A 22600-nucleotide genomic window follows, 5' to 3' on the forward strand; every position below is an offset into this window, starting at 1 on the left:
GGAAGGATGGATCCTGGTAAGTAGAGGGTCTTTAGCATGCTCTGTAAGTAATAGTTCTGAAGATAGAAGCTTGAAGGAATGAGGACAGATAAACTACAATACTTTATCAAGCAATGGAGAGAAATAAAAGTCTAGAGTGTGTGTCTTCCAAGAAATAAGGATCTGAGGGGGCAGGGGCCTCTTCTGGGTCTCCACAGCATCCTCAGCAGTTTACACTGTCCCCTAAGGCTCTGGGGGTGGCTTTCCCTGTGTGGGGGGTGAGTAGCAATGTTGAATTTCACTCAAGGTTGTTATGGGGCAAATATGGAGGCTGCTCTTGGAGAGATAATCAGTGGGTTGCACAAGTTACAAAACAGACTCTAGAAGTTGAGAAATCCCTGAGAAAGCACAGCTAGAAAGTGGCTGAGTGGAACTGAACCCAGTGCCCAATTGCATTCCACCATACTGGTAGAAAGTGGGTCTGTTATGCTTGTCTTAAAACACCTTAAATCCTTCGAGATGAGATAAAAGTGCGGTATGATGAAATGTTGGAAGTTATAATTGGAATTATACAATTATGTATTTCCTTCATCTTAAACATTCAAGGTCCTGGTACTAATTGCCTTTATTTTAAATGATGTTGTTATTGTTTAATCCATATTAACAAATATGGTCTATGGATAAATATGTGCTTTTGGCATCAAAAAGATATGGAAATAATATGGCCACCGTATGACAAACTTCTTGTCCTCTCTAATAAGAAATAACATTTAGTCGAAGTTGAAGTAAGTCCCAGTTTTTGAGATGTTATCTATGCGATGCCTAAAACTCTATGCTTGAAAATTCATGATAAATAGCTGTTAGTAATAGGTATTGTATGGGCAAGGACTTGTTTGTTTACAGTTGTTACAAGCACATGTATGAAAAATGTTTAAATAAAAATTATAATAAAACTTGTTTGCAAAAAAAGTTATTTACTGCCCACCCTCCCAACCTTCCCCAGATATTCCCTGATGGCTTATCAGTAACATGTTGATGCATAACTCATTAGCTTGTTAATTAGATTCTGTGTTTCAGCTATAGGTAGGAGCAGGGTGAGCCAGATTTGTGGTGAGGACTTCTGCCCCAGCTGCAGCGCTGGGCCGAGACCAGCAAGGTTTCGAACTTGTCTTTCATTTCTCTTCATGAGTATTATTCCTGCTCAGGAAACCTATTTTGTGAAATGAAACAAAAAAAACTTTTGTTTACATTTCGAATTGGTTTTGCTTTAACATTTTATGGCAATTGATCTGCTTTAACTTAAGGGCCTCCTTTTTCATCTTTCAAATGTGAAGTTGCTACAGTATTCAGTGCTTAAAAGATGCCATTATTGCTCTTTATCAAAATTATCCCATGGAGAGTTATAAATTCATGTCCCATAAAATTTATGGGAGGCCATTATTTTGGACTAGGCTCCTACGCTCGGAACCAACAGACCAGACCAGGCCAGAATGGAGTCACGTGTGCTGAGTGCCAGGTAATCAAACTATGCCTGGAAACGAGCTCTTTTTACAAAGAACAAGAGTTTCACAGCACCCAGTCCAAAGGGGCCTGGTCGAGCCCAGCCAACATGATAAGGCTGTGCCCTCTGCTTTAAACATAGGAGAGTGGGGAACCCTGCCGATCTGCTTCCCACCCCGCTCTGCTCAGCTCAGTAGGGCCCCTGTGTCGTGAAGCTGGGATGCTGCTGGATGGGTGAACCGCTTACAAAACCCAATTTCTTTAAAATTAAGTTCATTAAAATTTGTTCTTTTATACCACTATTGGTTATTACCAAAATTGCATCATAGAAAACCATAAATCTGAGATATTGAAGAAGATGCTAAGGAAGTTTCCTAAGTCTGAAATCTGAGCTTAGAGACAGTGGTGAGTATTCATCAGAGCATTTTATGTAGCATTTTGGTTCAGTCTTTTTGATCTTCTAAACTCTGAGTGGAGCTGTTGTTTGTCTAGTTTCTGCAGTCATGGGTATTGGAAAGGTGGGGACATTTTTGGTCTTAGCTAATTATTATGCTTTACATAGTCACAGGGACCAAGAATTTTAGAACGCCACTTCATTAAAGCATTAAAAATACTGTGGGCTCAGTAATGTCATTTACTGGGTCAATACCCTATAATATCAAGAATAAAATTTACAGTAGTTTAAAAATAAATATTTAAACAAGAAAGGGATTTCAAACTGTAATTACTATAGAGTAAAGGAATGAAAGACGGTAAAGCATATATAAATATTATATTTAAATCTTAATATCTGAGTCCTATAATCCAAAGGGTTTAGCTTTTCTAATAGTAAAGATCATAAAATATTAGACCTGAAATAAACTTCAGCAAGCAGCTAGTCTGAGTGTAGAAATTAAACTTTTTTCTTAAAAACCACTTATAACTAAATATCCAGTCTGGGTGGCACCCGTAGCTCAGTGGCTAGGGCGCCAGCCACATACATCGAGGCTTGTGGGTTTGAACCCAGCCTGGGGCCAGCTACAACAACAGTGACAAACGCACCCAAAAAATAGCCGGAATTGTGACAGGTGCCTGTAGTCCCAGCTATTTAGGAGGCTGAGGCAAGAGAATAGCTTAAGCCCAAGAGTTGGAGGTTACTATGAGCTGTGACGCCAAATTTCCTACTCTTAGCTTACTTAGAGTGTTGCATACATCAAATCTTCTTGAAATACTCTACCAAGGGCGACAGAGCGAGACTCTGTCTCAAAATAATAATAATAATAAAATAAATAAATGAACATCCAGTCTGACAGCCCATTGCAACCTGTTCTTATGTAAGGTACTCATTTCTCTTAGAGCATTTGCATATTTCTTACTCATTTTTTTCCCTAAGGATTTTAATTTTTTTTGCTATTGCACATTAGATTTCTTTCTATTCTCGTTCCATTTTTTGGCTGATATACTGCTGGGGATTTTGTATAACCGTGCCATAGCGGTTTACCATTTTTTAATTCTCCTATTAGCTCTGACAGGTTCTCTCTGGTTGTTGTGCTTGCAAGAGTGCCCACCGTATCACCCATACACAATGATGTTATTTTTCCTTCTCTATTCTAATATTTTTTTCTTTTTTTAGTTTTTTTTATTTTATTTTTATTTATTTATTTATTTTATAATTTCGGGTTCATTGAGGGTATGAAGAATTAGGTTACACTGTTTGCATTTGTTAGGTAAAATCCCTCATATAATCGTGTCCCGTCCCCAAGAGGTGTGCCGTACCCTGTGACCTCCTTCCTCCCCTATCCCCACTCCTTCCATAAGAGAAAAACTCTTCTCTATTCTAGTAGCATACCTCTCTTCTGCCTCATGTCTGGGCTTCTGTTATTACATTGAGTAGAACTCCCTGAACAATAATAAATATTAGTAGGCATTCACATCTTGATCCCAGAGTCTTTTCTTTTTTTGTAGTTTTGGCCAGAGCTGGGCTCAAACCTGCCACCCCCAGTATATGGGGCCGGCGCCCTCCTCCTCGAGCCACAGGTACTGCCTGATCCCAGAGTCTTAATAAGAATATGTGTAGTTAAGAATTTCCAGGTTATGTTCCAAACCATTATTACATTTCCTATTTTAAAAAGAGTGAATTTTATAAACACTTTTCTGGAACTCTGAGTTAACCAAAATGAGACCAATTTCTTTAGTGAATGAATATTTACAGCCTGCACTATTTTGTGTGCACTGACATTCTCCTAGAGATGGAGAAAGCATGTGACTTTCCCCAACATATTTGTCCATAGAACACTGTTTTTGAAGAATACTTTAGCCAGTAATATTCTAATATTAATATTCTAATATTCTTTAGCCAGTACGTCAGCCTGGCTCTGGTGGGGCCCTGTTAGTTGGGACGTTGGTTTTGGTTTCAGAATGACATTTTTTATCATGCAAAGAAAATTTCCTACTCTTAGCTTACTTAGAGTGTTGTATATACAAATCAAATCTTCTACAGCATGCTCCACTGTATCTGGCTTTGGCTAAACATAACACTTTTAAGATTTATCCATGTTGTTCACTTGTTTTCAATGCTAGGTAGTATTCCCCCGTACAAGTGTATCCACAAAAATTTGTGTTGTTTGCAACATGAGAATGTTATAAACAATGCTGCTGGGCATATTTCATACGTGAAACTGATACATGGAAGAATGCATTTTTATAGGATATATAGCAAGCAGCATGTAGAATTTCTAGGCCATAGAACATACATTTAGATGTGCAGAATAGCCACAGAATTACAAAGTATCCAGGAAAGATCACCATCCCACCAGCCGGTGTCTGGATTTCCAGCTTGCACACATTTTTTTCAATGCTTGGTCTTTGTCAGACATTTTTGTATTTTCAGGCCAGCTAGTGGGTGTCAGAACTACCTCACTGTGGGCAGTGCCTGTGGCTCAAGGAGTAGGGTGCTGGCCCCATATACTGGAGGTGGTGGGTTCAAACTCGGCCCTTACCAAAAACTATAAAAAGAAAAGAAAAAAAAAAAGAACTACCTCACTGTTTTTATTTGCATTTTTCTGGATTACTAATGATAAGCACCTTTTCTTATGCTTATTTGCCATTTAAATTTCCTCTTTATGCAATGGTTGAATCTTTTGCCCATTTTTGTATTGTGTTGGCTGCCTTTTATTATCTATTTGTAGAGATTTGTTATTTGTGTTGTATATTAACCTTTTCTGTGATATGTCTTCTCCTCCCCCGTGGCCCACCTGTCTCCCTTATTGTCTTTTGACTATAAAAATGTTCATTCTTATATTTCATATAGTCCCTTTTATCCGTCTCTTCCTCTTCAGTTTTGTTTCTTATTTTTTTCCTATGCTGGTGTTATGAAAATTTTCTCCCATATTATCTTTTGAATATAGGTTTCCAGTTCCTGGAACTGAATTTTGAGTGTCAGGAAGAGTATAGACATACGATTTTATATGAGATTATCTGGTTAGTCCAGCTCTAGTTTTTAAAATGGCTGATTTTTTTTCTTCGTTATCTGCTTGACATCTTTTGGGCTCTTTATTATTTTTCTTGTGTAAACTATTTGTCTGTTCTTGTGTCTACATCACCTTGGTACTCTTCAGTAGGGGTGTTTTAGCTTTCTTGGCCCTTTGCATTTCCATAAAAATGTTAGAATCAGTTTGCAAAGTTCCATGGAAGAAATCTTGGGTTATTTGGAGAATTCAGTTTGAGATTTCCTTGAATCTATAAGATCAATTTGTTGAGAATTTGCATCTTTATGTTACTGAGTTTCTATTCTATATACATTTTATATCTCTCCATTGTTGCTGATTTTTTATAATGTCTCTCAATAAAGTTTTATTTTCTCCATAGTCTTGCACATCTTTTATTAGATTTATTAGATTATATTATTTTATATTTTGATGCTGTGATAAATGATATTCTTCTTTAAATGGTCATTGTTGCTACATTGAAATACAATTGATCTGCATTCTGAATTGTATCTAGCAATCCTGCTAACTCTAATAAAAATTATAAAAATTTACATGTGAACTTTTTATATACCATGATATTATCTATGAATAATTATGTTTGTTTCTTCTTTGCCAGTTGTTATTTTTTTAAGATCTCAGTATAATGTTGAATAGCATCCGTGATAGTAAAAATTATCATTTTATTCTCAATTTCAAAGGAATAGCTCTTAACATTTTTTAACGTTCAATGTTAAATGTTTGCTATAGAACTTTTGTTCTGTAGAAATATTTTATCAGATTAAAGAAGTCCCTCATCACTTTCCCTTAAATAATAGTTTTTAATTATTGGTCAACAGTGAATTTTATCAAATTCTTTTGCTGCATCTATTGCGATGATTGTATTATATTTTACATTTGAGATGATTGTATGAGTTTACTGTTAATATTGCAAATTACATTGATGTATTCTTCTTGCCAATTTTTAAATTTGAAACATTTTATGAGTTGCAAGTTTCACTGAACACCATTTTTACTTAAAATGCCAGCCAACACACAAACTATGAATATTCAGATTTCTGTACTTGGCAGACATTTTCTCAAAAATGAATGAAGTTCCCCAGTCACTTCAAGAAAATCATGGAACTGGAAAACAAAAGTTTGAGAACTGCTTCCCTACCCTTAGAAAAGTGTGATGTTATTAAGTACATGTACTCTCTTCTCATTATCATGTTAGAACCTTAACATACTTTAATTCCATACTACTTCTCAAGTTATTTGCTATTTTGTGTTCATTTTGATTCTAAAATTTCCTCTTCATTTTTGTTTTTATGAAGCTTCACCGTGATGTGTTTAGGTATGGATTTATTTTGACTGGGAGTCACTGAAACTTTTGAATTTGTAAACTGTCATATTCTAGAAAATTCTTGGCCATTTTCCTCTATCCGTGGTATATCTTCTCTCCCTTGGAGAGAGTTTATGTTAAGCTTTCTCATCCTAGTCTCTGGGTCTCTTATCCTGTATTTTTAACCTCATGTTTCATTCTGAACATTCATTGTAATCTTTTAGTTTATTAATTCTTACTTTAGTTTTATTTAATTTGTTGTGTAATCAATGTATTGAGCTCTTCATCTTCTGGGTTAGATTTATCAGTTCTAGAACTTCTACCTGAAAGTTTTACACATCAGCTCCATCATTTTGTATGGTTTTTATTTTTCTCCCAAAGTTTTCACTTTTATCTCCTTGAGCATAGTGAACACAGTTATTTTAGTCTGTGCCTTTTAGTTTCATACCTGGAGTTCTTATGTGACTGTTTATATTGGTGTTTTTCTATATATGTTGGTTTTCTTATATGTGGTACTTTTCTATATTGGTGTTTTGTCTCCTTATATGTCTTTTTTTTAAATAGTGCATTTGGCATGGTATTTAAAATTTTATTTGTAATAAGAATTTGAGGGCTAGGATGAAATTCTTTCTCCAGAGATGACTTTTCTTTGCTTGTTCTAGTTATTTAGAGCCAATGGAAGTTCAGGACTACATAATATAATTTCCAAAATTGAGGTTTTCAGAGATAGCCAGTTGACAAAAAGTAGAGTGACAGACTTTGCAAGACTGGTTCATTTCCAGTTCAGACTTGACCTCAGAATACATCTAGGAAGGCCAGTTCAAAGTGGATGTACGTGTACCCTGGTTGAGCTCTGGATTCTGATTTCTGTTCCCCTCCCTAGAGGGTCCCGGAAGCAGAGCTCAGCTGCTTTTTCTAGAACCATGGATGCCTCTGAGGCAACCGTAGCCTATTGCGTTGGTGAGTTCCCGTCTTCATTATCATGCCAGATTTTTGATGGTTTTGAGGATATGAATTTTAATGTTTTTTTCAACTCTTTATTTTCCATGGAGATTTGGTCTGAATTTGGTAAGTTAACATTACTGAAGCAGATGTTCTCATGATGGTGCGTTTGAACAGTCATGAAGTTGAAAATCCTCTGACTTTGGGATTTTATTTTGAAACAAGAAAAAATAACTTACACTACAGCTTCCTTCCTGAAGCCCATCCCAGTTGGAATTATAGGCCTTTAAATCAAAGCCTATGCAAATCACATTTTTCTTCTTATTCCTAAAATAAGACTAATCTCAGGATATACAATAGAAACATATCTGTCCTTGTTTCCAAAGAATGTACATACCACTGCTAAGATTCATGTTTCTTTACCTCTTCCATTCACTCATTTTGCCACCATTTCCTTCCATTTTCAGCTTAAAGTTCGTGTCCACGGTTATTTCTCAACTTCAGTGCACTGTTCATCTCTAGCCCTGGGTCAAGCTGGGTAGCGTCTTTGTTTCTGTCTCTGTGTTTCTGAACTTCATTAGAAAGAATATATAACCCTTACAGTAGGCTCACCCTACATTTATAGGTGTGCATGTGCTTCTGTAGTTTCCATATGTCAGCTAAGACGTTATTGACAATCCTCTGTATGCTCAGCTGTCTTACTCAAAATATTCCTTCTCAGAAGTTCAGCCTTTTTCTGTAGCCCATTAACCTTATCGGTCAGCATCCCACGATTAGCCCTTAGTTGCTTCATAGAAATGTAAAGGAATTTAGAGTGAACTCTAATTACCGTTCTCTCTTGTAAGGTTATCTGTTTCTCCTCTCATCCTTAGTTCTTTGTTCTTGTTTCAGAAAAAGAAGTATCCTTATCTTTCCAAAGGCTGACAATCCAATGTGTACTCTTAAATTATTGTCTTGTTTTCCATGTGTCCTCACTCAAATCAGTGGGCCCTTCTCTTATATTCTCTTTCTTTGTTTTGTTTTGTCTCACTTTGTCACCCTCGGTAGAGTCCCCTGGCGTCATAGCTCACAGTAACCTCCAACTCTTGGGCTTAAGCGATTCTCTTGCCTCAGCCTCCTGAGTAGCTAGGACTACAGGTGCCCACCACTTGGCTATTTTTAGAGATGGAGTCTTGCTCTGGCTCAGGCTGGTCTTGAACTCATGAGCTCAAGCAATTCACCCCTCAGCCTCCGAGAGTGCTAGGATTATAGGCGTGAGCCACTGGCCTTCTCTTATATTCTCAATTACTCCACATCTTCCTTTCCCACTACAAACCCACTAAAGCATCCTCCGGCCCAGAAAAAAAATATGAAATAAATTTTCAAAACTCTATATTGAATGAATGTCAATGCATGTTCAAGTTACCACTAGCCTTACCTGCTGGTAGGATGACAATTGAGAGAATTTCAAAGGTAGCAAGATTTTCCTTGCTTCCAAAACAAATTTTAGGCAGAACATTAAGAAAATATCTAATGCTGTATAATTAACAATAACTTCATGGGAAACAAAAGTTTTCGATGTTGGTACCACATGTAAACTTTTATTATCTTCTCCATTTGCCTCTCAAAATGTCTGATGTCTAGGGCCGGTTTCAGGTGTAAGTGCTGGTTGCTGATTTAGTATTTGGAAGTTAACCAGAAGGATTTCCTACTCTACACATCTCCCTCCCAGACCCAAACCCACCATTTTATTTTTCATCCCTTTTGTCAGACACGATGATCTTCTGTTTTGTCACTGCTTGTTCCTCTGCGACAATGTTCCTCTAATCTAGGAACCATGTGTAGAAGTTGAAAATAATCCTGATGTATAGGTGTCACCCTCAAAAATCATCTGAGTCATTTGGTGAGAGGTGAAGTCCAGCTGTTGCCATTATTAAAAGCTTCACTGGCCTTTGCAATGTGCAACCAAGTGAGATCTTTGTTCCCAGTTGAATGATGTGTTAAGATAACTAATACTATAGCATCAATCCGTTTTACTGTCTTTCCATGACATTCCTGGATGCTATATTAGCAGTAGGTTTTCCAATTATCTTCCTGAAAGGAGATAAAAATAATAGAGGTCAGCTGGCCATAAAATTAGCCAAATTTTCTTATAACCTAATAATGATCAAGGAATATAAATTGTTTCCATTATTCAAGTCCATAGGAGGAAAACCCTTTCTTGGTTTGAGAAGACTGGTTTTTAGCCTCCCAGTCTACAGAAAGCAAGTGGCTTTCCTTAGGCACACCTACATGATTACTCAGATCCATTCCCTTGAGGAACTTACAAATAACGGGAGCACATCATCTATGACACTGAGAAACACAGCTTTATGTTGGCTGTTGTAGAATTATTTCTTGACATTAACATTTTTATGCACCCCCGTATTAAGTTTTATGTTTGGATTTAATGCCACTGGGTACGAACCAAGGTAAATGCTATATCCCAAATCCACTGAGAATCAGAGCTAGACCACAGGTTATCAAATCTTTCATTTTGTGTGCAATGTGATTTATACATGTTACTTTTGAGAGCTGCATTCACTGGGAGATCCTGGGTTGTGGAGGGGCAAAGAAGTACATTTACAGGTTGGCTTGGCTGAACTGTGCTGATTTCTCTGTAATACAGTCTTCATAATTCTTTGCTCACAGTTAGAGGTCTGCTGAAAGTGACTCAGTATAGATGAAAACAGCTTGCTTAATCATTCCTGAAACACGGGAAAAATTAAAATACATTTTTTTCTTTGTCAAGCAATAAAAACAATGCCAGATTGTTAATGCCTCTTTTGTACCTCTCACTTAAAAGACCTCAAAAAGAACATCAAGGGGAATAAAGGCAAAATCTATTCCCCAATGGCGTCATTATACACGTTGAAGCCTCTAAAACTAAAACTCCTTAGACATTCAGGAAGAGTCGGGAAATAAATGACAGCAAACTCGAGAGTGTGTCTCTGGAGCTTTGTTCAACCTGCTTTGTTCAGATTCATTCAAACTGAATAATGAAAAGCAAAGATGGCTTTTGTTTCAACGTTAAAGTGGTAAATTAGTGAGTGGTGAGTTGCTAATTGTTCTGTAAAGTATTTAAGGTATCATGAGTATCCCATCTCCAATTTTTTAAATTTCATGCTTATGGTTGGAACGAAAGCAGCCATCAGAGGAGGGTAAAACAATGTTTTTCAATAATTTAGTCTGGTTCAATTCAAATATGATTTTTGTTGTGAATTACTCTTTGAAGTTCCTATTTTTATTTGAGATGAGCAAATTTCATTTTAGACTTTAAGACAGCAAATGAAAATTCATTTTCTATACAGGGCTAAAGTATGTACGGGAGATAGATTGGAGCTATCCAAGGCTGTGTTTCAAAAACCCGGCTGTTTCTGCTTGCTTCTAAGACGTAGCGTTAGCAGGTTTTGTTAAATTTTACTTGAATTTTTGGTGACCTTTTCTAATTCCGACTGTTTCATAATTTAATGTCTTGACCTTCGTTTTCCATGAAGCCACCTTAGTGATAAATGCAGAGATTTAATAACTAGAACTAGCTGACAGGTGACCTTTCGTATATGGCTGCTCCTTTTTTTCTGGGGAAGCCACTGTTTTGCAAGTTTTATTCCACAGATTTTAATTATCCATTCTATTGTCTATAAGCTTATTCAGAGGGAAAAAAAGTAAAGGTTAAATATTTCATTCTTCTTACTGATTAAAATGTAAAGTGCTTGGCAGTTGTCCCAATATTTCATTCAGAAAGAACAGAGCAATTTGTCAGGTTCATATCCAGAGAAGACAACCCAGGGGGAGATTTCACAGGGCAACTGGTAAGTATCAGGGGTCTAAGAGTGCATGCTGTCCCGTAGGCTGGGAGAAGGTGACCGGGTGTGTGTGTGTGTGTTCATTTAGAACAGAGAAAAGCATCCTTTAATTTAAAGAGAAAAGTGACTCTGACTCAGTGGGAGGTGAAACTTGCCAGTAACAGTGAATAACCTGTTATTTTTGCCTATTTCTCTCTCTCTCTCTCTCAGCCAGGCAGGGATCAGTTGAGCATAACATGGCAAATTGATTTCTAGAGTCTACTTAAGTAAAATATATATTTACAAGGAAATAAACTTACTAATTATAAAAATGCCACAGGCTATTACAAAGAGTTAAGAATATCTACACTTTCCCCAATACCCCCTGTTATCAGAGGATATAGGCCCTTCATAGGGAATCAGTTCCCTGTGCTTAACATTCTTCAGCATTTTAAAAATACATACTTTATCTGTGTGCCTGTCAAACACTCATGCTTATGATAAAATAAAAATAATAACAGGTCGGGTATAAAAAAACCTGTAATGAGAATTGCATCCCAGTCAGCCAGTGTCCTGTATCTTTGTAAACGAGGTGAGGGCGGGTTAGGAGTTGGAGAGTGGCTTGGCGTGATGGTCTTCTGGGAACTGTGATTTGCAAGGATTTGCCACAGGCCCGTGTGGGTTTATAACAAGAGTCTACCTCATGGAGGCGTTCAGGCAGTAGGGAGGTCTTCTCTTCAGTAATGGAGACTGGCTTCCACCATTTGCCATGGTCTTAATTCCCAGCCCCCAACCCCAACAGGCAGGGAGTCCTCTATTGCTTGAGAAAGAAATACAGCTTGTTACTGTTGTGGGCCAAACAGTGGGAAAAGCACATTGAATTAGATGTGAAGGACTATTTTAAAACTAACAGTTTGGTCATGATCAGTTCATCTTACACTTAAATTTTAGTCATATTCCAAACTGAAAATAGTAAGAAAAGCGCTTCTACGGAATTGTTTATACCATGCTAGTATCATTGCCAAAAAAGAGAGAAGTTACTTCCAGTCACACGTGACACCTCGTGTTCTTGGGGAGCCTTTCTGCTGAGAGATTTTGTCCTATTTTGGTGAGAGTCTTAGCTATCAGCATATTTAAATCATTAATGTATAATGTAATATGTTTTTTATTATTTCAGATTAATATGAGGGTACAAATGATTAGGTTACAATGTTTGCATTTGTTGAAGTCCCTGTTGTAGTGATGTCCTGCACCCAGGGAGATGTGCCATGTACCCTTACATTGTGCCCATTATAAGGTGGGAGCACAACAATGCCTCTCCCTTTTCTTCCCTCCCCTAATTTGCATTGAATTGAGTTTTTCTCTTGTGTGGGCATGTATTAGATCATCTACTGGCTTCATATTAGTATTGAGCACATTGGATACTTGCTTTTCCTTTCTTATCTCATGATACTTTACTAAGAAGAATGTGTTTCAACTCCATCCAGTAATGTAAATAATTTTAATAAAATACTGAGTATTCTTTGAAGTCTTTACGTGTGTGTATATTGAGAACAGTGGACATTAATAACTATGATATCATAGTATGCTCTACTTTTTAAACCTGAACGGTATCTAGTGTCCACTGCCCATCATGTTTGTCTCAGTTTCTTCAACCCTGTCATGGGAAATACAACAAATTAACTTGAAAAATCTATTATGAAAATGAAGTAGAGTAATGTAATGAAGTGCTGAGCAGGATGACTCCCCCATAATAGGCGTCTAATCACATGTATGTTTAAAAATACAGTTTTCTATCCTTGTATGTCTCTTCCATGCTGTTTCCTCCCTCCGTCGCTCTCTCTCACCCTGCCCTGGTATCCCAGCCAAGAATCGAGTCCTTTTTTCCTTGTAAAGAGGCAAAATGTCAAGATTCATTTTAGCAGAGAAAAGACTTGTTTTTCAAGGCCATTTTTTAAGCCTCTGAAACAGTATAGGAATTGACCCCAGTTGATCACAAAACTGCCCCCACATAACTCTGAGCCATGCACTGAGCTGAAGTTCACACTGATTAGAATTTTAAAACTATTTGACCCTTTATAGTGCCTTGCACAGGATAGGTGCGAAATCAAAATTACTTGGTTGTTCAAGAGATTTCATCAAAATCTACATGCTCTCCAAACTCAGCGTTTATGTCAAGCATGCTGGCATAGAGTTTGTGTACTTTTGTGGAGGGAAAAAAATACCCCAAACAAATAATAGTGTTGTTACCATTAAAAAGTAATCAATATTTTAGACCTCAAATAAAAAGAAGCATTTGACATTGGTGGGCTTTCTTGGACAGAGGCACAGCTGCCCAGACAATGTAGGCTGAATATCTGTGGTGCTCCCACTTTAGGGACACGGTTTTCAAGCCCAATCAACACGCTTTGAGTGTACAGGTTGTTTTCAAGGATGATTTTAGTGTACGAGGGACAAGATAGTGAGACGTTTGTTTGCAATAAGAAGAAATAGAGATGATTCAACTAAAAAGGAGAATTCAAAGTTAGGATGGGGCTTGATGAAATGGAATCAGAAAAATCTCAGTAAACATCTTGGAACATCCAGGGCTTCAATGTAGAAAGAAAGAGGAGCTGCTTACAGAGGCAGCGTGAGTAGAAATACATTTCAAGCAAGGCCTCCAAATCAAATAATATAAATGAGTTGAAGAAACAGCAGTGCATTTTAACAAAGAAGGTTGAGATCAGAAGATGTAGTGATAAAGCTAATAAAAGCCACTGAGATAAGTAGATCAGAGCAGCTTTGGGGTCAGACCGTCCATTTGTGCCTAGCTTCTTTCTTTCTTTTCATCATGGGTTACTATAGTTTGAAGGTACCTTCAAATGTATACATGAGTCCCTTGGGCCTTCGCACACTCTTTGTGCCACCGGAAGCTTCTGATGACGATTGGGAATGTTTTATTCATCCAGCCCCATGCTCCAGTCAGACTCTAAAAATGGTTCCTGGAAGTCAGTGGGAAATGGAGCGATCCTCATATCCAGCCACGTCTCTGGGTACCTTGCTCAGGAAATCAGATCATTAGATCTGTGAGCAACAAGCATGGGCAGACTCCGGCCATAATAAACAGGGCCAAGTGAAGGGGGCAATTTAAAGATCGCCGTCCACCCCCCAAAGCCACTGCATTCATAGCGTTCCACCCCATGACACACTTGCTACATGAACAAGAGGCTGCTGGTGTTTGCCCTCGAGTTATCAGTTAGCAGCTAACCTCATAATCTGCACAACTGCACAACCCAATATGTTGTCGTGAAACAGATTGTGATGTCTTAATTGATCACTTTCAGAGGTTACAATTTTGAAGTGCGACCAGTAGGCTGATTTATTAGTTAAATTAAGCCTTGTTACTGCAGAACCAGCTAATTCACAGTAACGATGGGGAAATTCAATGCAAATTGCTGCATTTTATAGATTAGAACACATCTAAGGCTGTTGTTTCTTTTCTTCTTTTTGATTTCATGGACGCTATACCCTAAATGTGCTTTTGTTATAAAATGAGGCAATTTCTTGGAACAGTAGATGGAACGTAACCTCCTTGCACCATATGCATCCTGGTGATAACTTGGAGTGTGCCATATGACACACACAGTTTAAATCAGTCATTGATTTGCATGACTAAGTGAATTTGGAGAACTCAGCTAAGTGTAGCCTGGCAGGAGGAATCTTGTGTGCTTCCTCACTACCTAAGAGAATGCAGGCTCCGAAGTAGAGGACAAACGAATGGCATTAGACGCCAGCCCCAGCAGGCATCTCCCTGTGCCTCCAGCCAGTCATTGGTGAAGTCTTCACTGTACACCAACCTACAAAACCCCATTTTCTAAGAATCGTGGTCCATGGTCCACTCACCCACCTTGAAAGGACTTGGGGCCTAGACCACCTGCTGTTTAACCTACTTTAGATAACTTATAGTGGCAGGGGTAATGGATAGTCCCTTTCATATCAAGTTTAGACACCTCATAAATGGACTTTTTTCGGTTCTGCAAATCAAGCTTTCAAAATTCTTATTTTTGACATCTCATATAAACAGACATCTTTTTCAGTCTGGTATATGCTATTGAAGCACAATAAAAACTAAATCAAAGAAATTAATTTAAATGAATGTACTCGTAGCGTCCAAAATATAGCAGGAAGCATAAGGATGTTCATCAGAGCACTTTTTATGGGTAGAAAAAAACAGATAATAACTAAATTCCAGCAGTAGGGAAACAGAAAATTATGGTATATCCATACAACGGAATATTGACCAGGCATTTAAATGATCTCTAAGTGCCATTTTCTTGAATGGGGAAGGTTAATGATATGAAATGAAATGGAAAAACCAAGGCTACCAAATTGCATAAATAGTATTTATCAACCTGTCTAGAATAATATATGTAGAAGGAAAAAAATGACAAAAATATACATAGTATTGTAAAGTAATGTGAATTTGGAAATTTTTATTTTTTCTATTACTTTTTAATTTTTTAAGTTCTCCACAATGAGCCTGTAGCCCATGTTATAATAATTGTGAGGGTGGGGAGGGGGTCTTTAAGGCAGTTTGAGTAATTTTGTTGCAGCATTTGACTGAGAGGCTGTGTTCAAGGCAGCTGGTCTGGAAATGAACTGATCTTCCCCTCCCAACCCCATCTTCCTCAAGTCTTTGCTCCCCAGTTAGAGGCAGTTCCAGTGTTCTAGTTGCTTAGGTTAAAAGGCTGAAGCTGTGCAGCAGGCTCTCCCTTCCGAGTAGCCCCAGAGCACGAGCAGCCTCTCTCTCCTTCGCTACTCAGCAGGGTTCAGGCCACCCTCCTCTCTCGCCGGGATCGTGGCAGTAGCCTGTGCTCCCTGCTTCCACTCTGGCCTGTTTTAATCAACCTTCCACACAGCACCAGTGCTTTAAACTGTAGCTCTGGGCGGATCAGTCACTTCTCTGCCCAGAGCCCTTCAGCGGCTCCTCATCTCACGTGAAATCAAAGGCTGGGGCAGTTTGTCCCCTCTGTGGCTGTGGCCCTGGTGCCACCTCACTCCCCACTGTCTCTGCCAAGTGCCCTGATCTGTTAGTCCTCTCCTGCAGGTATCTGCCGTGGCTTCACTTCGCTCTGCAGGAATGCTTTTCCCAGATATCCACATGGCCAGCTCTTTCACTTCATTCACGTCTTTTCTCAAATTCTCAAATATCATTTTCTCAGCAAGGCCTGTTTTCTTTTCTTTTTTAAAATAAAGTCTCACTCTGTCGCCCAGGCTAGAGTGTCATAGCCCCAGCCTAGCTCACCAAGCCAGCAACCTCAAACTCTTGGGTTGGGTTTGAGTGATCCTCTTGCCTCAGCCTCCCAAGTAGCTGGGACCACAATGCCTGGCTAAATTTTCCATTTGTAGTAGAGATAGGAGTCTCACACTTGCTCAGGCTGGTCTTGAACTCTTGAGCTCAAGAAATTCTCCCACCTTGGCCTCCCAGGGTGCTAAGATTACAAGCGTGATCACTGTGTCCAGCCCAGTGAGGCCTTTTTCTGATCACACCACCAACACAAACACACAGAGACACAGGCACAGACCCCTATCTCCTCACCCCTCCCCTGCAAGCCCCTCCCCTGTTTGATTGTTCTCTGTTCAGAGCTTGTCAGCATTTAACAACTTTTTATAGTAGGCTAGTTTATTTACTGTCTTTCTCTACTTTCCTCCACTTGAAGATAAGCTTTTTGGAGGTAGGAATTTTTGTTCATAATTTTCACAGCTGAGTTCTAACCACTGGAACTATGCCTGGCACACTGTAGGTGCTCAGTGGATACTGTGAGTACCTGTCACTGGTAGGAAAATGATCTGTGACAGTCATGTGATGATTGCCCACATGAACTGTTTGATGTACTTTGTCTCTCCTATAATTATTTTAACCTAATTTCTTTAATATCCTAATTTAACCAACTGAGCTACTAATGTGTTCTAGGGAATTCTGGACAGTGAGGTTAAAATGATGAAGATAGACATTATTCTTCCAGAGTTTATAGTCTAGTAGACAGGTACAATTAAGCAATAAATTAAAATGCAGCATAGTATGTACAGTAAGGACGGTCTATGAGCCCACTAGAAACTCAGGATGAAACGTCAGATGCAAAATGTGGAATCTCCTTGAAGGGAGAGGAGAAAGATGTGTATTAACAAAGCACGTTGCTTATTTATCTCTGTTTAAAAGATGGAGTCATTTCTTCATGTGGGAGAAAAGCACCAAAAGTAATTTATTGGGTTGTTTCAGGAGAAAAGAAAGCAGGAATAATGAAAGGAGCTGTGGGCGTAGAGTTAGACAATCTACATTTGTATCCACTTCTGTGAATCTTTGTTAACTCTGTGTTTAAATAAAATAAGAAGAGGGGCTCAGACCAGCTCTAGAAATGCAGTACGTTCCTTCCTGGAGTTCTGAAAAGAGGCCTTTCTTTATTCTTCTAAAATAACATAATTATCATGAGGGAATTTTGAAGAGTCTTTGTAATATTTTTGCTGCTTTTTTGTAATATTTTTGCTGCTTGTCTTAAGTAGTTCTAGGTTCTGAAAATCTTTTCCAGAACCTCTCCATTTGCTGAATTATATATATTTTTATAAAGTGCTACATATCCACTCATGTATATAAGTAAAATACAAAATTGATGGCAGTCTATATTTCTTTCGTAAATCTTTTAGTTTTTCCGACCTCATTACAGAGATCAAATATTTATATATTTTTTATTTCATTTGAAATTACAGTTCTTAATTTTAAAAAATGCATCACTTAGGGTGAAAAACAATTGACTGTATTTCCACACCATTTTCAGCCAACACATTGGGATTATAGAAATTAAAGTTAGTTTCAATTGTATATATTTACTGTTTTTTTTTTTTTTTTTTGAAGTTTTTGGCCAGGGCTGGGTTTGAACCCGCCACCTCCGGCATATGGGGCTGACGCCCTACCCCTTTGAGCCACAGGCGCCACCCTACATGTACTTTTTTTTTACATTTTTTAATTTTATTATTAAAGCATAGCTGGATACATTAATGTGGTCATGGGGCACCATACACTGGTTTTCGTACTCCTAACTTGATGACCTATAGGAGAGACTATAGGATTGGTAAATATGTCTATGTAGTTCAGAGATATTTCCATATTCAGCCATTACATAACATCTGAATTCTTTGTTTTCCCAGAAGAACTTGTGGATGGAATTTACTGATCTGTTAATACATATTTTTTCACCGGCCTTCTTTCACTTTCTGTTTTTCAGCCTTTGCAACTGGACTGTGATCTTTGTGCCATTGTGTCCAACTCAGGCCAGATGGTTGGCCAGAAGGTGGGGGATGAGATAGATCAGTCCTCCTGCATTTGGAGAATGAACAACGCCCCCACCAAAGGTTATGAAGAAGATGTTGGCCACATGACGATGATTCGAGTTGTGTCCCATACGAGTGTTCCACTTTTGCTAAAAAACCCTGATTATTTTTTCAAGGAAGCAAACACCACCATTTATGTTATTTGGGGCCCTTTCCGTAACATGAGGAAAGACGGCAATGGAATTGTTTACAACATGTTGAAAAAGACTGTTGACGTCTATCCGAGTGCCCGAATTTACGTGACCACAGAGAAGCGCATGAGTCACTGCGATGGAGTTTTTAAGAAGGAGACTGGGAAAGACCGGTGAGTCCCCTCTGAAGTAGCCTCATTGTGTTTTGTTATCTTTCATGCTAAGACTTTGCTGAATCCTTTTTTTCAGCTATCAAATGAATGAAATTTTTTTTAATGGATTGATATGTGTGTTTTTGGCTGTTATGATAATTTGATGAGCCAGGGGTAATGTGGCATTTAATTCCACCTATGCTATTTCCGTTCTTTCCACTTTGATTGCCTCAAGCTCTAAGGTACACTGAATCCTTCTCCAAGACATATTTTTTCTTGTTTAGCTCAATTGCTATTGATTAAGTTGGATTTCAGCTGACAGAGGAAGTCTACACATTTTTATTTCAAAACTGAGAAATGTTAAGGAACTTCAGGATTATGCAGTGGTCTAAACTCTTCTGGAAATTCTGGCAAAATTTACCTGAGACTACAAACAGAACAGGCTATCGATTCTCTGATAAGATCCCATAGCTTCTTGCATACAAATAGACACCGTGATCTTGAACATCATAACTTGATATTTAACTTGTTAAACAGAAGACCATATAGAAATTATACATCACTTAAAATCATTAGCAGTTAGATTCTTGAAGAGAAGTGAGGTGTAAATACCATTCACTCAATTATCCAAAAGCCAATTTGCATGCTGTTATCACATCTTCTTCTTCAGCATTCTGTAGTCCATAGCACGCACTTCCCTTTCTGGAGGCCTCCTTGGCTCATTCTTTTCCTTCCCTTCCTTCTCCGACTTCCACTCTTTGCTCCCTCTCTAGCTCCCCCAGCTCTACATAACTGTGTTATTGCCTGCCATTTTTTCCTTCCCTTCAGAAAGATTACCAGCATAATGGAGAGAGGGGGAATTGCAAGTTAGTTGATCTTAATTCACATATCTAGCTCCAATGAAGAATTGCTGAGGAAGATGTTGAAACCAGGGGCTAAAGATTTAAATTATCTGTGAATGTTGCTTATTTGTGCAATAAGCACAAATAAATGGATAAATTTGACATCTGCTGGAAGCAAAGAGATATTAGTATTCTGATTTCCTTAAAATGTGTATCTTTCATTATTCCACATTATCAAATCAAAACCTGTAGCTATGTTGAGGTATGTGCTTGTGGTGGGCTGGTCATTTTCTGACATCTCTGGATATAATTTGAACACTGATAATGACTTAAATAATCTAGATGGACCTACTCTCCTATTGATAATGTGGACTGATTTGAACTTGACATTTTCTACTTCTGAGTACCCAACATGTACAGCTTCATATGAAATGTAAGATGGAAACAGCCATAATACTAGTCCTTCCTACTGCTTGGAATAGCCGTTTCCAACCTGTGGGTCAAGATCCCTTTGTAACAATGAAAATACATTGCGGCATTAGGAAGGTTGAGAACCACTGGTTTAGAATAAGCAAGAAAATTCCAAAGATTAGATATGAGTCCATGTAGCACAAACTGTCCGAAGAGATGAGCAGTAAAAATAAAAGGAGGCAGGATGGTCCTTCAAGGAAACACGCTTGCCTGTGGTGCCATTCTGTATGGTCTGACCATTCTCAAGGGGTCTGGGGAGTCTTGGGTCTCTCCCTAGCCCAGAGCAATGCAATTTTCATGAGCGTCAACCCTCAAGGCATCCCCCAGTCATAGCTATAAGCTCTAGAGTAATTTGGAGATATCGGAGAAGAGCTTGGCATGCTGTTGGTTAGTTTTTATGCGTTTATATCATGTTGGCTTTTGCTGTGAGCTTTTAGGGAGACAACACCATCCCAAATGTGCAGATTGTACAATAAGAACAGGGGGAGAAAAGTCTTGAGAGATTATGTCCCTCCTGACTGTGAGAAGAAAGCTGTTTGTATAGTGAGAAAATACGTTGGTAATTTTGCTCATTTGGTAAAATTAATTTGCAGGTATTATTCAACTGGTAGAGTTACCAAAATAAAAGTAAAAAAAAAAGCCAAAATAATTTTTTGATGCATTCTTCCTATATATATATCTTTTCTCCCTTTTTCATGGAATATATTCCTGTCTGGTTTCTCCACTGAGTACTACAATCTAAAAGAAAAAGATAACTATGCTAGTATTTTAGAAATGGCAGAATGGACGATTAAATAGTAAACCCTAATTTAAGTCTATATCCTAACTTTAGCTGCACTAAAGACTTTGATTGTCTAAGAATTTCCCATGACGATCTGACATTCATTGCCAGATTTTGAACTAGCATATATTTTTTAACTTTTCATGAAAGAAAATGTCAAACGTATAAAGTAGAGAGACTAGTGGTGTCATAAACCCCCATATAGCCACCACTCAGCTCGAATAATTATTAACTCATGGCCAATCTTGTTTCATCTATACCTACATGGTTTCTCTCCCCCTAAGGTTTTGTTTTTTTTTTTAAGCAAATCTCAGATTTCATTTCATTTTATTCATAAATATTTCAGTGTATGCTTCTAAAGGAAAAAAATCTTAAATAAAATATGATGCCATTGTCCTACACAACAATTGACAATACTTAATATCATTACTTTTTTTTATTTGGAGACACGGTGTCTCCCTTTGTCAAAACAGGACAAGTGGCAGAGTGTCAGCACATCATAGCTCACAAGAACCTCAGACTCTTGGGCTCAAGAGATCCTCTTGCTGGTACTACAGGCACCCGCTGCAATGCCCAGCTAGTTCTCTATTTTCAGTAGAGATGGGGTCTTGCTCTTGCTCAGGGTGGTCTCAACAACCTGAGCTCAAACAATCTACCCACCTGGGCCTCCCAGAGTGCTGAAGTTTGCTTGAATCAGGATTAGCACAACGGCCATTCATTGCAAGTGATGGATATATTTGCTGTATTTCTTTAAACCTCCACCTCTGTCCCTCTCTCTGTTGTGGAAGAAACCTAGGAACTAGTTACAGACTTTTACACAAACTAGATTTGCTAATTGCTCCCCCATGGTATTTATTTTATGTTGCTATTGAGACTTGGTAGGATTCAGGTCCAATTTTTTTTGTGAGACAGTTGGGCAGTACTTCTGTCAGTAGAAAGACTCTACTTTTGTCTTTTGTAATGTCAGAGCCAATAATTTCTTAGGGTTGCAAAGTGGTGACATTTCAACATAATTTTTTTCATTTATTAATTGATACTCTTTATAAAGAGTAACTTATCCTCACTAACCACTCAGTTACCCTAAGATAGAAGACATTTCTAATGTGTTCTTTCTATTCACTAGCTTTAGTGCATAGTTCCCTTGCATCCTCCAAAAGTGATCGGTAAGTTTATTATTATATATGTTTACATATCGACTTATAGATTTAAACATATTTGAAGTATTTCCATTGACTAGTATTTCCATTTTGGCCTGTGGGACTCTCTCAGGGTGGCTTTGAATCCTTTTGATGTACCTTTAGTGGCATAGCCTCTTTGCTTCCAGGTAGTACAGATGTTTCCGGCTCTTTTGTGCATATCCTGACACAGACCTGGATTCAGGTATTTCTCCAAAGAACCTTGGTCCCTCTTTGTCATTAACATTATGAGTTCAATCTGAAACTTTCTATTCAAATCTATGGCCACCAGGTTTTTATTTTATAACGTCTGTCTTACATCCGTTTCTTTTTTGTACTATCCTGAAAATCCCAGGTCCCAGGGACACCAAAGTAATTTTTTTTTTTTATTAAATCATAGCTGTGTACATTGATATGATCATGGGGCATCATTCACTAGCTTTACAGACCGTTTACCAAATTTCACATATACCCTTGTAAGATGCACCGCTGGTGTAATCCCACCAATCCCAAAGTAATTATTCATCTGCTTTATCCATCAACACACACACACAACAGTCTTAGGATACGGATAACAGCACAATAAGCAGTATAATTACTATAAACATACTAAGAATATTTTGCATCAAAGAAATTATTTAATTGGCAGCCACTCATGTGGGTCTATGCTT

At 38.1% G+C, this 22600-nt stretch overlaps 1 protein-coding gene across 3 annotated transcripts in view; it reads left to right on the forward strand.

The window, feature by feature from the left end:
- The window catches only part of ST6GALNAC3 (ST6 N-acetylgalactosaminide alpha-2,6-sialyltransferase 3), a 522516-nt gene that overhangs the window by 305701 nt on the left and 194215 nt on the right, over window positions 1-22600 (forward strand). For all 3 annotated transcript variants that reach the window (XM_053592657.1, XM_053592658.1, XM_053592659.1), the window contains one exon: window positions 18272-18681. In XM_053592657.1, the coding sequence (XP_053448632.1) occupies window positions 18272-18681 (410 nt within the window). The remainder of the gene's footprint in view (window positions 1-18271; window positions 18682-22600) is intronic.

The sequence above is a fragment of the Nycticebus coucang genome, chromosome 5 (assembly GCF_027406575.1).
Source record: "Nycticebus coucang isolate mNycCou1 chromosome 5, mNycCou1.pri, whole genome shotgun sequence".
Taxonomy (NCBI): domain Eukaryota; kingdom Metazoa; phylum Chordata; class Mammalia; order Primates; family Lorisidae; genus Nycticebus; species Nycticebus coucang.